This window comes from Macaca nemestrina, chromosome 3 (genome assembly GCF_043159975.1).
Source record: "Macaca nemestrina isolate mMacNem1 chromosome 3, mMacNem.hap1, whole genome shotgun sequence".
NCBI lineage: Eukaryota > Metazoa > Chordata > Mammalia > Primates > Cercopithecidae > Macaca > Macaca nemestrina.
The window spans coordinates 182,552,989-182,570,402 of record NC_092127.1 but is presented as its reverse complement, the minus strand read 5'-3'; the positions used below and the strand labels follow the sequence as shown (position 1 = coordinate 182,570,402).

At 34.7% G+C, this 17,414-nt stretch overlaps 1 protein-coding gene across 8 annotated transcripts in view; it reads left to right on the top strand.

Moving 5' to 3' along the window:
• LOC105487916 (cytoplasmic polyadenylation element binding protein 2) overlaps positions 1-15,898 on the top strand; it is a 60,737-nt gene extending 44,839 nt beyond the window's left edge. For all 8 annotated transcript variants that reach the window (XM_071093845.1, XM_071093843.1, XM_071093846.1 and 5 more), the window contains 6 exons: positions 3,149-3,319; positions 4,926-5,015; positions 7,587-7,705; positions 8,345-8,459; positions 11,278-11,459; positions 15,430-15,898. In XM_071093845.1, the coding sequence (XP_070949946.1) occupies positions 3,149-3,319; positions 4,926-5,015; positions 7,587-7,705; positions 8,345-8,459; positions 11,278-11,459; positions 15,430-15,657 (905 nt within the window). In that variant the 3' untranslated portion in view covers positions 15,658-15,898. The remainder of the gene's footprint in view (positions 1-3,148; positions 3,320-4,925; positions 5,016-7,586; positions 7,706-8,344; positions 8,460-11,277; positions 11,460-15,429) is intronic.
• Positions 15,899-17,414: the final 1,516 nt, after the last annotated feature.

Genomic DNA, 17,414 nt, shown 5'->3' with positions numbered 1-17,414 from the left:
AGTATTTGTGATCCATATTTTTTCTCAACTTAAATGTCTGTTAGAAAGACATTTAAATACTTACTGTATTTGTGACACTGCTAAGTTTTTATTTGTGTTAGGGCATTTTAAAGTGAAAAACTTTCCAAAGAATTGGTATATCTGAAATAAATATAGAATTTGGATTTGTGATTTTTTCCCTTAAAATCAAGTTTGTATGCATGCTGTTTATCTTATTCCTTTTAAAATAGAGAATTATTCAATTAAAGTCTAACCTTTAAAACTTTGACCAGTTATTCACAATTAATATTATTTTTAGTGGATCTTGATGTTCATTTTATTAAGTAAAAATAGTTTCATGTTGAAGAGTTTCCTTTCTGTTGATCACAAAGAACACTGACATTTTGTTTTATATTGCTTCCTATTTCTAATAACAGGTATTTGAAAAGTTAAGCAATATTCACAAAGTTACTCAGTGAACACGGGTATTTTTCAGAACATCGTATTTAAGCAGCATTTGAATCTTTAGAATAATTCGCTTCCTATATCAAATATCTTTCTCTCTGTTGTTGTGTCTTGTAAACTAAATTTTTATGTCAAACATCTAGGTAGCTAGCTACCTCACTCTGACAGGCATATGATCCCTTCCTTCTTATCCCCAACCCATTCTCTTCAGGCTGTCACATTTCTAATTGTCTTTGTTTGTATTACTTGCGTCATGTGTCATATTTTTCAAGATGCTCTATGGCATGTGATTTAATATATAGACAAATACCCAACATAAAATGGTCTGGTCTGTGGCCTATTTGTTTAATATGTAGACAGATACCTAACATAAAACTGATACTGGTCCATGGCCTGTTAGGAATCAGGCCACACAGCAGGAGGTGAGCAGAGGGCAAGTGAGCATTGCTGCCTGAGCTCCACCTCCTGTCAGATCAGCAGTGGCATTAGATTCTCACAGGAGCGTGAAACCTATTGTGAACTGCATGTGTGAAGGATCTAGATTGTGTGCTCCTTATGAGAATCTAATGCCTGATGATCTGAGGTGGAACATTTTCATCCCAAAATCATCCCCCTGCTGTGGAAAAATTGTCATCCACAAAACTAGTCCCTGCTGCCAAAAAGGTTGGGGACCACTGCTATAGATTATATCCATTGTCTCCTATCCAAAAAAATCTTTCAGTTAATATTGAAAGAAAAACAACTTGTCCATATTCTTACTCTGTTGTTCCTTATCTAATATACTTTAAGAACTAATCTTCATTTGATCTCTATACTTAATAAAACTCTAAATACATGCAATGTGACTGCTACCCAACTTTCCTGAAACACCTACCTTTACAGATCATGTATGTCCTCAAAACAACTGTCATTATTAAAAGTAATTATCTTAATATTTCACATTGTTACTTAATTGCTCTTTCATTCTTTTATTACTTTTTTGGTGCTTCTAGTACAGTAATATTTTGGCTGCCCTCCCACTTTTCCTACCACTCCTTTCTCTAGCTCCTTGAATGTTCTGCTTCCTCCTTGTAAGTTTCCCGAGGAGCTGTCCTCATCATTTCTCACTGGAGTGTTTATCATTGATGTTATGAAGGACCTTAAACTATAACCCATGTGGAGTTGACTCCAAATTATTTTCTCAGAAATATGATATTTCTTTTCTGCACTTCCTTTTCAGCTTCCTACTATACATTTACTTCTGAACATCCTAACAGCATATAAAACTTTACATATCTAAAGCTTAAATTATTTTCCTTTCTCATACCAGTTTCTGGTCTTTACTGTCCTTATATCAGTTAATGGTTCTTATCATTTTCTAAAGTCTTCCTTAGATCTCTCTTTTTCATTCTTTCTCCCTATTTTGTTTCCTATTTGCTTGTGACTGCCATCCATCCTTTGTGGATTTTTTGCACAACTTCTAATCTGCTCATTTCCAGCTACCTTATCCATATTTACTAACTCTCCCTAATGCACAGAAAAAGTTATAATTTTGATTGAACCCCTGCATCCAGTTGATTATCTTCATCACCTACTAAATGTCTTGTTAGCCTGGCATTCAGCGTTAAATAACTCTAGCTAGCCTCAAAGGGCTTTTCTAGCTTTTACTCTGCTTGTTTCCAACATATTTCAGCCAACCTTGACTATTCCTTATTTCTTAAGTTCAATTTTTCCTACATTTTCTGTTTCTCCTTTCACTTGGGAAAAAGGAAAATTTACTGAAAACCATGTTCCTGTAAATATTTCCACCTATAGATATTCTACCCCCTCTAATGCTTCACTATGCACTGCTATTTTTCCCTTTTTATCATAAATACTATCTAATTTCACTTAGAGATTTAGGAAATCCCCCTTTTATTAGACTCCTTTCCTCCAGAGTATGTCCTCTGAGCACTTTAAAGCTTTCTTATGGATGTGTACCATGGTTACATATATACATCTGATCTTTCTAAATGTACATTCCTTGACAGCCGGGGAGTATATTAGGTCATTTAAGTTTTGTGGAGGGATTACCCACAGAGTGGGGATTACTTCTTCAGAGGATTATACAGGATGTGCCCTATACAAGGATTACCTCCTGAAATGTGGGCTCAAATGGGCACTAAAGTGCCAGAGGGGACACCCTTTTCTAGTTTGTACATGTGCAGAAACCCTGTCTACCGTTTCATATAATTGGCACACATGTAATAAATTAGGTCAAGACCTTGTATACAAGTGTTACTTGTTCTCCTTATCCTTACTTGCTGTAGTCTACAAGTGATTTTTTATAAATTATATCCCCTTATCTATTTAGTCTGTGTCATTTCCTTTCTGCCACCAGTTTCTGAAAAGTCTTACCTGTTGCATATCCAGTCTAACTGTCTGCATACATTAGATTCTTGGTTATAACAAATTCTTGCTCATAACAAGTTGAAGTGATCTAGTATTTCTTTTGCAGTTTAATTGTTGACATATGGCTATGTTTATTTCTAAGTCACTCTTTAGATTGCTTCTTTCTTGAATCCAGGTAATTAAAACCACATACTATTTAAATTTCTCTTAATTTTTATGTTCACCTGCATCACCTTCATTTTTAAGTCTTTTAATTTGTCATTGGTATTTTTATACTTTATATTTATCATTTTCTCAGATCTGAGATTCAGGTTATATTTGTTCTTTATTCTAGGTCGTTCTTCCCTCTTTCCAATAGATGATGGCTTGCTGGATGATGGTCACAGTGATCAAGTTGGAGTTTTAAATTCACCCACCTGTTATTCAGCTCATCAAAATGGAGAGCGAATAGAACGCTTCTCTCGAAAAGTTTTTGTTGGTGGTCTTCCTCCAGATATTGATGAAGGTATTTATTAAGATATTTATTAACATGGTGATTTGGGCTTTAACAAAAACAAAAAAATATGAAATTTAATGTGAATGGACTATGGAAGTTTTTACCACCTGGAGATTTTCAGAATTAGAATGTGTTTTCTTCTTTTAAAATATTTTATCACCTGTTGAAATATGAAAACAGTTGAACAAAAGCTTTTTTATGATTTTTTTTCTTTAGATCTTATCATATTTGTAACTGCGAGCATTTTTGGTAAATAAGATTTTCATGACCTCGGTCATTTCTACTTGTTTTTAAAATAATAGAACATATTTAGGTATATAAAACTTGAAACTTTTTAAATCACCATAATGTGTGCATGCATACACACAATGAAATAAATGGAACCAACCATAAGATTATATCTGCAATGCTTGGTAATCGAAAGTTTAATTTCTTTTTTTTTGTTTTGAGACGGAGTCTCGCCCTGTTGCCCCAGCTGGAGTGTGGTGGCACAATCTCGGCTCACTGCAAACTCCACCTCCTGGGTTCAAGCAGTTCTCCTGCCTCAGCCTCCTGAGTAGCTGGGATTACAGGCGTGTGCCACCATGCCCTGCTAATTTGTTGTATTTCTAGTAGAGATGGGGTTTCACTTTGTTAGCCAGGATGGTCTTGATCTCCTGACCTCGTGATCTGCCCGCCTCAGCCTCCCAAAGTGCTGGGATTACAGGAATGAGCCACCGCGCCCGGCCAAAAGTTTAATTTCTTTGAGGATAAATGTGCTCTTAGAAACAGGGAAGAAAGAGGCTATCAAATGCAAAAGGGAAATGGAAACAGAACATGAATAGCAAATTAGGATTTCACAAACACTAATGATTGTATGTGAAAATGATCATGTGTAATTATAACAAAAGAAAATTAATTGAAGACTTAAAATATTAAACTATATTTGTGAGGTTATGGGAAATGTATCACTCATTCTTATATTTTAGAATGTTTTTTAGTTATGATTCAAATACCCACAAACTTATTTTAAGTATTGATCTTCATAAGATTTCCATGTAATGAAATAACATATTTTAAGTATTGATCTTCATAAGATTTCCATGTAATGAAATAACATAAGACATAGCAATTGGATATAACCTATATGGATTTCAGTGAAACTACCTGGCATGTATCAGACCCTAGTATATTTTTTCAACATTATAGTTATTCAAGTCTTGTTTCAGCAGACCTTTTTTTCCTATAATAAAATGATTTTATTTGTGAGGCAGTAATAGATTTTATTTAACTTACGTAATGTTGGCGTTTTTTTCAATCCAGTGCTATTTGTGGTTTGGTGTACTATAAAGTCATTAGTATCCATACAATGTTATATAAAATTTTAAAATTCACATGCAATTGAGTATTCTAACCAGTGTACTGCTTAAAAATGAATTTATTTTAACAAAAATTGTTATTAAGTTTGACATATTATTTTAATAAGTATATTAGACATATTCCCAGTGTTTATATTCTAATTTATCTTAAGGTATTTGGCAGTTTTAAATGTTAAATCTTCATAGTAAAAGTACAGAATTTCTTAGAACGAATCACTGAAACTAATTTCTAATGCATATTATTGTACTTTCTTAAGATGAAATAACTGCTAGCTTCAGAAGATTTGGACCTTTGGTAGTAGATTGGCCTCATAAAGCAGAAAGCAAGTCCTATTTTCCACCAAAAGGTAAGGATTGCTATTGTTAATATTTGCTAGGAAATTGGTTGTATGAGAGCAAAAGAAAGAATAGCAATTACTTAGCCAGTTAGGAATCATAAGAAACTTGCTATGATTTGATAATAATTTCAAAGACTCAAATCAACAAATGTTTGAGTATTTTCTCTGTCTAAAGCATCATTCCAGGTAACTTGGGTGTAGACATGAAACAGGATCTCTCTGCATTATGAAATTAAGATCTATGTGAAGTGATTGGTCTTTTATAAAATATAAATTTATGAACAGTTGAAATATAAGATTTACATTAAGTGTTCTAGATAACAGCAGAGCGGTATAAATTATTACCAACTGTTGATGAATAAATAATTTAGATAAAAGACAAAGTAGCTAGTTGGGTCTATTTTTTTTTTCAGTTATATAAAGATGTAAGACTTGAGGAAGATGCTTAGTTATGTTAGTCAGTTATTGCTAGGAAGACACTGTGACTGATCGCCACAGGACAAGAATTACAAATTGTGCTAACCTTCACATGCAAGTCACATGATCAAGTCATCTGTGGGGAGAGGAAGTATATCCTGCCCACAATAACAAGAGGAAGAGAGGAGAAAGGAGTCAGAATTGCTAATGGAAGATTCTCTGAAATAAGTAAAAGAAAGGAGGAGGTTCAGAGATTAAGACTTTACTTTAAACATTGCTGAAATATAATTTTAGAAAAAGCACATCACACATACTGTTTAGTTTCATGACTTAGTGAATTGTCAAGCCTGGAGAAAAGACTCCAATAGAACTGTTAAATACTTTGATTTTGACTCTGGGAAATGAAGCATGATAAAGAAGTTATTGGCATATAAAAACTAGGTACAGTATCTACTTTCTGCCATTGAGAATTATAGCACCTCCACTAATAGTTCAAATAGTTTTTTAGATAAATGGAATAATGCAATGATTTTTTTTAATACTTGTAGATCTATATGTATGTATGGAATCAAGAGCATCTTTTGAGTAGGGATTCTGGATCCTAGGCCTCTATAAGAATCTGATTAAAGCTATCTACCTCTCTCCATGTAGTCTAGAGTTTACTGGGGGTCACGAAACCTTGGTTTAGAGAGGAAATTATCTCCACATGGATAGAGATGTTTGCTTATTAGCTAAGTTTTAGTGTTGGCCATAGTTTTACTATCTTGCCATTTCATAAAGTTTACTTTATAAATGCCATTTTTATTGAATACTCAGAGTATTGAGTTATTTTGTAATGTTCTCGACAAGCTACCATCATCACTTCCTTTACTCCTTCAGCTGTCTTTCTAGTCTCTCCACATCTCTAGCCCTCTCCAATTTTCTCCTATAGTCCAGCCACAGCAGTCTTTGAAAACTCATTGGATGGTACTATTCCTTACTTACCTGCATAAACCCTTTAGTGGTTTTTCTTATTTTTAGGATAAAAGAAAAATGCATTCACTCTGCCTGGCCTCATCTTCTTTCTAGCTTCTTCTACTACTACTGTTTGTTTCCCTCCAGTCCCACAAACTGGCCTTGTCCTCTCCAGCCTCAGGGCTTTTATGTATGATAATCTCTAGACTGATGGTGTATCTTCCTTGTGTCTCTTTATCTATATATTCCCTACTTATCTTTTGTATCTCAAGCTTAAGTGTAAGTTGATCACAGAAGACACTGAGGATCTACCAAATGAGGTCGGCTCCTCCTGCCCAACTCCTAGTGCTGTCTGTGTCTTTCACTCCGAGCACTCATCACAGTTGCAGTATTACATTTTTACAACTTTAAAAATTTGTAATTATTTTATTAATGTCAGTTTCTTTCAAAGATCTGTAAGATAGTGTCTTTATTCACCTTTGTGAATGTTCATATTCTCAATAGTTCACAGATTGTTAACTGCCTAATAAATGAGATAACAAAAAATACTATAGGATGGAGAAATTACTTCAAGTAGATAGGGGAAAGCTTTTGGAATTAATCTAAGGTACTGTATACAGATAGATAAAAAGTACTTGAACAGAGAGAGTTCCAGGCAGGAATGGAAATAGAATTTTAAAAAGGAATTAGGAATTGTTTGGCTGGAGAGAGATGCACATTTTTGCATGAGCCACTTGTTCACTTACAGGTATGGTGTACTCTAAGCCTAGAAAGATGAGATGGAACAAATTTAATGTGAAACAGAATAGTTGTCTTTATTGCTATTGTTGCTATCATTGTTATTGTGGTTTTGTAGTAGTTTCTCTAATTGAAAAAATAAAATTGGCATTGGCAATTCATACTTTTTTTGGTACAATTACAGTTAATTGTAGCCATTTCCAAAGACCAGAATCAAATAATAATGCATGTAAGTTAGTACAATATCTGATAGCAAGTGTTCTATATAAAGTAGCCAATTGCTTTACTGAGTATCTGTTTTAATGTGTATTACATAGTATATTGTGTTCTCTTGTAGAAGGTAAATGGTTTTTTGTCCTAGTTGTTTTTTTGTTTTTTTTTTTCAAAAGCATGTATTTTCTAAATAGTACTGAAATTTGGAGTAAAATCACTTGACTTGACATACTGCCTCATTTTTAATGGTTATTCCAGGCTATGCATTTCTTCTCTTTCAAGAAGAGAGCTCAGTTCAGGCACTAATTGATGCTTGTATTGAAGAAGATGGAAAACTCTATCTGTGTGTTTCTAGCCCTACTATTAAGGACAAACCAGTAAGTAAATACCACATGAACTTCAGGCTACAAATGTAGATTTTTCAAAAATTGTTTTGAAATGATTATTAATTAATAAAAGAACAATTAAACTATCATGTTGAGTTTTAGTTTTTGAAACATCCAGATAATTTATAGCAGGAGTCCCCAACCCCTGGGCAGTGGACCAGTACTGGTGGTCCATGACCTATTAGGAACCAGGCCATACAGCAGGAGATGAGTGGTAGGCAAGCCAGCATTACTGCCTGAGCTGCACCTCCTGTCAGATCAGAGATGGCATTAGATTCTCATAAGAATGCAAACCCTATTGTGAACTGCACATGTGAATGATCTAGGTTGCACATTCTTTATGAGAATCTAAGGCCTGATGATCGTAGGTGGAACACTTTGATCTCAAAACCATCTTCCACCACCTCCATCCTTGGAAAAATTGTCTTCCTCAAAATTGGTCCCTGGTGCCAAAAAGGTCGGGGACTGCTGATTTATAGTATTTAGATCAAAAGTTATAAAAAAATTTGTTTCCAGGTCCCACTATACAAAATTTTAAACAATAAAACCATCACTATTAACTGGCAAAAACAAACAGAAAATTCTCATAAGCCATCAAGGGAGTAAGACTCAATGTGATTTTCTTCATAGGTTCAAATACGTCCTTGGAATTTAAGTGATAGTGATTTTGTAATGGATGGTTCTCAGCCTTTGGATCCCCGAAAAACAATTTTTGTTGGAGGTGTTCCTAGGCCATTAAGGGCTGGTAAGTAGAATGTTAACAATTTTGTTTAAAAAAATCATTTAAATATGTTCTAGTCAATTTAATAAACATTTGGAAGCTATTGTGTACATGACACTCTTGGACAGAGCAGGAGCAGATTCTTCATGCTCCAATAGCTGCTAACTACAGAATTTTGAAACAAATTCTGAGACCCCTTCTTGAAACTCAAACTGGAGAATTGAGTGCTTATCTATCAATATTAGTGCAGTAGCTAACGCCAAGCAAATCTATAAGAATCCACCTAAATAATTCCGATTTTCTAGGTGTACCTGTCTAAGATATGAGTATTTGGGGTTTGTTTATTTTGTGTAGATCAATTCCGGTATCTGAAAAAGAAATATGGGATTTTTTCTCTTTTATCTATATTTTAATCATTAAAGTAGCACTTTAGATAAGTGAATGATGATAAACTTCTGTTTATCAATAACTAGGAACCAGAAACCTACCAAAATATGTTACATAGGAATATAATTGTAGATGTATATACCCACTTTGCTCACATTAGATGGTACCCTGCACCATGTGTAGAGTGTTAGTGATTTCCATCACTGAAAACATCCTCTCCCCAGTCTTAGAGACATATGTTAAAGAACGATTCATACATTAAATACTTATAGAATATGATGACTTCTACAAAGAAGTACATAGGGAATAGAAGAGCATGTAGCAAGGAAATATGATAATTTGATATCTTGAAGATGTTTGAAGTCTGATATCTTGAAGATATTTGTAGTTGAGCTGACATATAAAGATTGGGCAAAAGGAGTAGGATCAGGATGGTAGTAGGGTTCTGAGGAGTATGTTTCACAGAAAGGGAACAGCTTATTTAAAGGTCTTGAGTGGACAGAAACAGGGTGCTTTGGAGGAACTGAAAGAAGTCCAAAGTGCCTGAGTTGGGATACAAAGAGTGAGGGAGGGGACACAAGGAGACATTGAAAAAGTAGACAGGATTCACATCATACAAGTCTAATAGGCTAACTTGGTATTTACCCTTAGAGCAAGGGTAAACCATTGAAGAGTTTTTAAGCAAAAGAGAGACTTCATCATATTTGCAGTTTTCAAAGTTCACTTTAATGACTCAGAGAGAGGGAGGGCCAAGGTAAGAGTAAATACGGGCAGACCAGTTTAGCATCCTATTATTACAAGCCAGGAGATAGACAAAAAATGGTGGCTTGGATTAGTGGTAGCAGTGGAGAAAGCCAGCTGAACAGAGGTGACAGATATTTATGAGGTAAACACAAAGACTGAATCTCATCTTTCAGTCATAAGCCACTGGGTGGACAGTGATGCCTTTTACTGAGATGGGAGGAGCACTGGAGAAGGAGCAGATTGGGAGGGAAGATTGTGGTCTTGGTTTTGAACACAAGTTTATGGCACCATTCAGAGCTCCCAAATAGAAATTTCAATTAAACCATCCTATATGGTATATTTTTAATGTATTTTTATGGTGGTATCTGGTATATTTTTTAAGAGAATCACTCCTTATACTGTTTTAAAAACAAGCTGGGAAGGCAAGGGCCAAAAGCAAAGAGAGAAGGCTATTGCCATGAACCAGATGAAGAATGATGTTAGCATGAATCAGGATGTTAGTGATGGAGGTGAGGCGATTGGACTCTAGATATGTTTTGAAAATCAGGTTCACAGGATTGCATGTACAGTATGGAGCAAGGGAAGAATACGGAAAGGATGAAGCCAAACATCTTGACAACTTCATCTTTTCTGTTGCTTTCAAACTGGATCAGCAGAAACTCATTGGAGCAGGTTTAATGGGATAGGGGAAGATTATGAGTTCCATTTTTAATATACTGAGTGTGGCCAGTGCCTGTTAAATATCGAGTTGTCCACTAGACAGTTGCATATACGAGTCCGTCATCCAGGGGAGAGGTCCATACTAGAGATAAAAATGTAGGAGCTTAAAAACTTGGATGGTGTTTAAAGCTATGATACAGGATGAAGTTACTAAAGCCAGGAGTGTAGATAGTGTTGCCAGGATTGAAACTTAGGGTACTCTAACATTGAAAAGTTAAGGAGTTTAAGATGAACTATCAAGGAAGACTCAGAAGAAATTTATCAGTGAGGTAAGAGCAGAATTAGTGGGATAATATATTCTAGAAGCCAGATGGAGAAAATACTTGAATGAGAAGGAAGGGATTAACTGTTTTCAATGCTATTTACAGATAGATTGACCATTGGACTTGGCTAGAACAATTATAATGGAGTCGTGGTGCGATAGTCTGATTAGAAAGAGTTGAATAAAGAATGGGAGGAGAGGAATTGGGGGGAATACTGGAACAGACTTTGAGAAATTTGGTTGTAAAGGGGAACAGAGAAATGGAGCAGTAGCTAAGAGGGAAAAAAAGCGTTAAGGGAATTTTTTAAGATAGGAAAATTATAGTATACTTGGGAATGATCTAGTATAAGGGGAAAACTGATTGTATAGAAAGGAAAGGGGAGAATTGCTAAAGCAGTGTCCTTAGTGAGAGTGGATGGGATCTAGTATGCAAGTGAAAGGATTGGATTTAGGAAAGAGCATGGAACTATTTGTCTATAGGTCAGAAGATAGAGTATATAGTAGGTTTAGTGCTGTAAGTGGGTAGATGTGATGGTGGTGAGTCACTTTATAGTTAAAACAAAAAGGCATCCTTGATCCCCTTCCTTTTAACAACAGCCTCTTATCTGCCATTCTACTCCTGGTCAAATGATAATATACTATTGACTTTTACGTTTTACAAAAAGTACTTAAAAATTGTTGATTCCTGTGTTCTCTCAAATTTGATGTAAACTTCTTTTCCTTTTGAAGTGGAACTTGCTATGATCATGGACCGGCTGTATGGTGGAGTTTGTTATGCAGGAATTGATACAGATCCTGAGCTAAAATACCCAAAAGGTGCTGGGCGAGTTGCTTTCTCCAATCAGCAGAGCTATATTGCTGCCATTAGTGCTCGGTTTGTTCAGCTTCAGCATGGTGATATTGATAAACGTGTAAGTTGCATATTGGGAAATAACTTATGTCCTATAATGAGGTGCTGATCCAAAGCTTCATACCCTAAGGAGTTAATAATACAATTCGAACGCTGTTTAGTTTTTATACTTCTTTAAGTCTTAAAGGATATTATATAAAAATATCCTTGAAATGGAAAATTACTGAACACACTTTAAACTTTAGGTATAATATAAAAATATTAATATCATTGTGCAGCCATGTCAAAATTTTTAAATCAGCCAGTAAGGTCAAATATTCTAACCATGGAGGCAGAGGTGGTTTTAAGAGCCTGTACATTGGAGTCAGACTGCCTGGGCTTAAACCCCATTTCTACAAATTAACCTTCTCTATGCCTCTTTTTCCTCACTTGTAAAATGGAAAACAATGATAATACGTCTTTCTCAGTAATTTTGAGGATTAAATGAATTCACATATATACAAGCACTTAGAATAGAACTTGGCGGAGAGTGTCATTTAAATGTTTGTTTTCATTTGTCACAAAATCTAAAATAAAAATGCATTGTGTATATTTCTCTAAAATAATTGACCTAAACTTAAAATTTTTTTTAGTAGCATTGCTTGAATCATCACAATAAGAACTTTTAAGAAGTACTAGGAATGATAACTGAAACCCTATTGAATAATTCCAAGCACTAACTACCTTCTAAAATAAAGACACTAGCATTCATTTACAAATCTATTTTATGCCAAAATCTGTGAACAGTTCCTATACATAGCTAATCATATTCTAAAATAATCATGTTTATAGTACAGCAGAAATACATTAAGAATATGGGGGTAAATGGATTTTTTATATCCAAATTAGTAGATAGAAGATATAAGTTGATTGGGTACTCCTTTTCCCCAGTGTAACAGTTTCTTGAAACCTGGGGCTGTTTGGCACATTAAAAGACTATTTTGGGGACAGGGAGGCTGGTTAATTAATACCAATGGACTAGACCATGCATGCTAGAAGTAGTCCTCAATGTAATTACCCAACCATCTCATTTAGAAAAGAAACGCAGCATAGGTTCAGTTCACAAATGCAGAGTGGTTTCCTTTTTGTTTGTTTGCATTGCTATTTAAAAGGTTGCCCAAAAAAAACTAAGAGGAGGTGTTCTGCTTTTGATAAGACATGCATACATAACTTTTCTGAACTTGTCTGAACGTTAAGAGTTCCTCTAATGTGGTTCTCAACCTCTGCTGTACATTATTCACCTGGGAACTTAGAAAATTCTTGACATTTGGGTCCTACCCCCTGAGGTTCTGCTGAATTGGTCTGAGAGGCAGCCAGGGCAACAGGAGTTGATAAAGCTCCAAAAGTGACACAAATGTACAGCAGTGGTTTAGACCACTAATCCCCTACTTTACAGAGAGGTAATAGGTCACAGGGGACGTTATTTACATAGTATATAGTCATGGTATTTAATGTGCAGTAGCAGAAGAAAAAGACTGTTACAGTGTCATACCTCATACCTCTTTGTTTCTGAAATGATAGTGAAGGACCAATTATTTGGAGCAGAATGTTGACTCTTAAAGAGCAACTCAGTTGCAGAGCAGATGAATTGAGATACCTATGCCTTCTTAAAAAGGCATTGATTGAAATACCTGAGAGAAAAGCTTGTAATAAGATATGTGTTACAAAGGTAATTTTGAACTGTATTTGAAAGAATTTGAGCCTTAAATATTTTACAAGTCACTAGTATTGCTTATACAAAGAAATATTAAACCATTAACCTTTATACTTTTCATCTCTCCAATATGAATATGGTTATTAAACCATAAAAATGGAATAAATTTAAGTGTATAACTGCCAACCCAAAGATACACAGGATACATATTTGGAGGGAATGAAAATTGTTTATTCCACTTACTTTTTAGACTCATGGATACTGTGGTTTAGTTCCTATCTGATAGCTGGAAAGCAGTCACCACAGATGTGTAATTCATTGTATTTTTTTTATGTTATTTCATGAGTAGTATAATTCACTGTGATTTCTCGTAAATGTTAGAAAATAAGACTAGGTGAAGTGTAGTGTTAATGAAACTTCGTTTTGCATGTAGAAGAGTTTAATTATTAGAGATTATTAATGAAAAATAGGTTTTGAAATTCAGTTTTCCATCTTTAAAGTCTCTGGTTTTGAGTAAAGTAGGTTAGCTTCATAAACTAATATGTAGAATTTTAAAAATACAGATATTGAAATCACTGCATTTGCAAAATTTTCGTTCAACAGTTTTATATTAAAATGTAACTCCTGAACATCTGGCACTTTATTATTATGGAAGTGAAGTAAACATCACAGACCCTGGTTTCAATTTGTCTAAAATCTTATTTTAAAAAAAAAGAAATAACCATGAGAAAGAAACCCAGAAAACATATGTAAATGTATTGCATTTATGCATATATTTATAGCATTTCTACTTCGTGCTGGATATTCTTCTAGGCACTGGGAACTGAATGTTGTGCAAATGGGTGCTGTCGCATTGTTCATGGAGTTTATAATTCAGTGAGATGAAATCCAGTAACTGTCGGCTACCTTAATTTATTCTTTAGTCGTTATAATGTTCTTTTTTATTATAACTATAATTGTAGTGAAGATAATGAATCAAAAATAGCAGCCTGGCAAAGAAAAGATAGAACCCATAAAGGAAAAAGTTGAGAGATAAAGATCAAGCATAAAAATTTTAAAGATTTGTGTTAAAGATTGTAAAGCCACTAGGAAAAAGGTTAAAAATTCTTAACTGACGAAAGAGAACTCATAAATCAACTTAAAAAGCAAACTCCAGCAAGAAAATATGCAAAAGATACAAACAAGCAATTCAGAAAAGCCAAGTGTCGAATATACATAAAATATATTTATCCTAATCCTTATGAATGAAATATAAATAACAATGTAATTCCATGACCTATCAAATGAACATCCTACAGTTCTTTTAATCAACTCTTAGGTTGTTTCTAGTTTGTTGTTCTTACAAATAATATTGCAGAAAGTATCCTTATATTCATTTTCTGCACTCATGCAAGTATTTCAGTAGAGTACATTCAGAATACAAACTGTTGGGTCATTATTTTTTTACTATAGGCAACCTTTACTTTATCTCAATCCAGTCTTTCAGAACACTCAGTGTTCTGTTGTCTCCTAAGGAACAGCTGAGCTGTTACTCTGTCTGGCACTTTTCAGCCAAACGGTAAAAACCTTCCATTCATAAAGTTATCACAAGCAGGAAAGCAAGGCTATTGCAGCTAATAGTAGATAATACTAATTTAGAGAATATTTTGCCATGTGCCAAGCACTGTCTTATGCTTTGACATTCACAATTTAAGCCTCACAACTCTGAGACAAGATCTGTTATTCCCACTTGACAGATGTGGAAACTGAGGTGGAGAAGTTTATAATTCAGAGCTGACTCCAGTCTGAAGTGTTCTGCCAAGTCAGACCTTCACAACAGGACTTGTACTTTATATCTTACAAATTTACAGAAGTCTAGGCATGCCCTTTGTAAGATTCTCCACAGTTCTGGCTTGTCTGTGCCACTTACTTCCAAGCAGAGTGTGACTCGCACCTGCAGTGGAGAAGCGCTGCCTTAATCAGTGGCTGTTCGGGTTCTGCCATCTCACAGGTGATACTGGAATGAGGGAAAAAGGTGTGGAAACTGTCTTCCATGGCTACTTGAGATTTCTTTTGTTTTTCACTCACAATCTCCCCCAACTCTGAAAATACCAGGACACAGGTGTTTCAAAGATGTTATTCAAGAAAGGTGAGAGTGAAATGTTTTGCAAATCAGATTTTTTGTAGATTTTTAAAGTATTTTAACCTACTACACGGTAAAGCTCCTTCCTTGAGAAACTGCCCATTTCCTCAGCTTTTAATGCTGGTCCTTTTTTTCCTCTATAGAAACATTTTAAGTTATTACAGAACTTGATTTCTGAAGCAGACCCTAATGAGACTTACTTTCTTTTTTTTCAAGGTGGAGGTAAAGCCATATGTGCTGGATGACCAGATGTGTGATGAATGCCAGGGCGCACGCTGTGGTGGAAAATTTGCTCCCTTTTTTTGTGCCAATGTCACTTGCCTGCAGTATTACTGTGAGTTTTGTTGGGCAAATATCCACTCTCGTGCTGGACGTGAGTTCCATAAGCCATTGGTAAAGGAAGGTGCTGATCGCCCACGTCAGATCCACTTCCGCTGGAACTAAGAATAGCAAACTGGCCTCTGTTTAACAAGGAAAGAAAGGGTGCATGTGGCTTACTGTGTCTGAAGATACTGACATGCAGAAGAAATAAGTGCATTCTTCTGCTTTTCACCCCAGCTATCAATACATGCATCTTTATCAGCAGCCAAAACACTACAAGCCTCTTGTTTTTCACCAAAACCCTACATCTCAGGCTTACTAATTTTTGTGATATTTTCATGTTAAAATAAAATGTTTTTTTGTATTTTCTCCAAGTTATTTTTATATGTAAAGTTAAAATTAGATATGAGAATGTTTTGCGTAGGGGCAACACAGTCTGCTGCTATATAGTGGGGGAAGCGTGCACTTATTTCTAAACATGGGTTTTTAACTTCAAGATCTGCCCCAGTAATTTACCAAAGGTAGCAAAATAATAGTGAAGATGGAATATGTCTGCTACAAATGCTTATTTTTATTGTTGCTATTTTCAGTGTATACATAAACTAAAAATTAGGGTTGATTTTTTTGCTCTCCATTTTGACTTGCAAGAAATAATACCTCAAGATAATCTGATTTATTAGCTATTTTTAAACATTTTTAATCACAAGCTGTATTAGCTTTGCTGCTATATAGGTGTTATGTGTAAATGCCACCTATTAATACGGGACTGAAAACGTTAGAGACACACTGCATTGCAGATAAAATGCAGGCAGCACAATATGGCCTAAACTGCCATAGTTTTAGAATGTGAAAAAAAATGCATGTTTACTTACCTGTATACACCATATGCATGCACTAGAATTATTAACTAACGAGGTGAGGTATTGCAAATGTTCAAAAAAGCTCTCTTGAATCTAGGTAGCATGAACAAATTATAAAATTTGTTTAAAAAAGCAAACTTGCATGCATTATTGTGACTTCAAGTTTAAAAAATCGTCTTACATGTGTACAATATGCAAATTAGTTTTAGATTAGAGAGTGCAGCCATTTTGTGATCTGGTCAGTAGTGGAATTCGATTTTATGCAGACTGGATGTAATATCTGTAATCCCTGTGCAATTTTGTGACGTGCGGTTCTAATTCATGTGCAGTGATATAGTATAGATAAAAGAATGAGCAAAAGAAAATACAAGAATTCTAAAGAAAGTTGATTTAAGCCCCTTTGATAGTCCATGGTTAAGACATCCTTTATAAACCAAAGATGGCCAGCACACTGCTAACCAGTCACCAAATGTAAGACCCATAAGAAACCCATATTTAAAAATCTGAATTTTATAGAAGAATGCAAAACTTTAGTAAACCCTAAGTAAAGTCAAAATGGAGAAGGGGAAATATACAGATGGCTAGTTGCATAAAATTAAGTTTTACCTTTATAAGACAATGGTGAAATCTGGCTTGAACTTGCTTATGTGTTTAACCTATAAATATTGGGGTCTTCTGTCTAAACTGGGGTCACTGTTGCATGGAACATTGTTCTTAATAGTTGAGAATTGCTTTTTTGAAAATTTTGATGAAGGAATTTTGGTAATGACTTTGCTTGCAGGTTTTTTGGGGTGTTTTTTTTTGAGAAAGTGGCATGGAAACATGCAGTAGTTAATGAGTTGCTCTTGGTACTGAACACTATTAGAATATCATTAGTGATATTTTTTCTCTTTAGAGCATTTTTAATGCAACTAGCCCCTATATTTTAATGTAAGAGTTACTCTGCAATCTAAGCAAAGCACCCAACAATGGTAAATGTTTTTTAAAAATGCAGAACTAAGATTTTTGACTCTAAAGAGA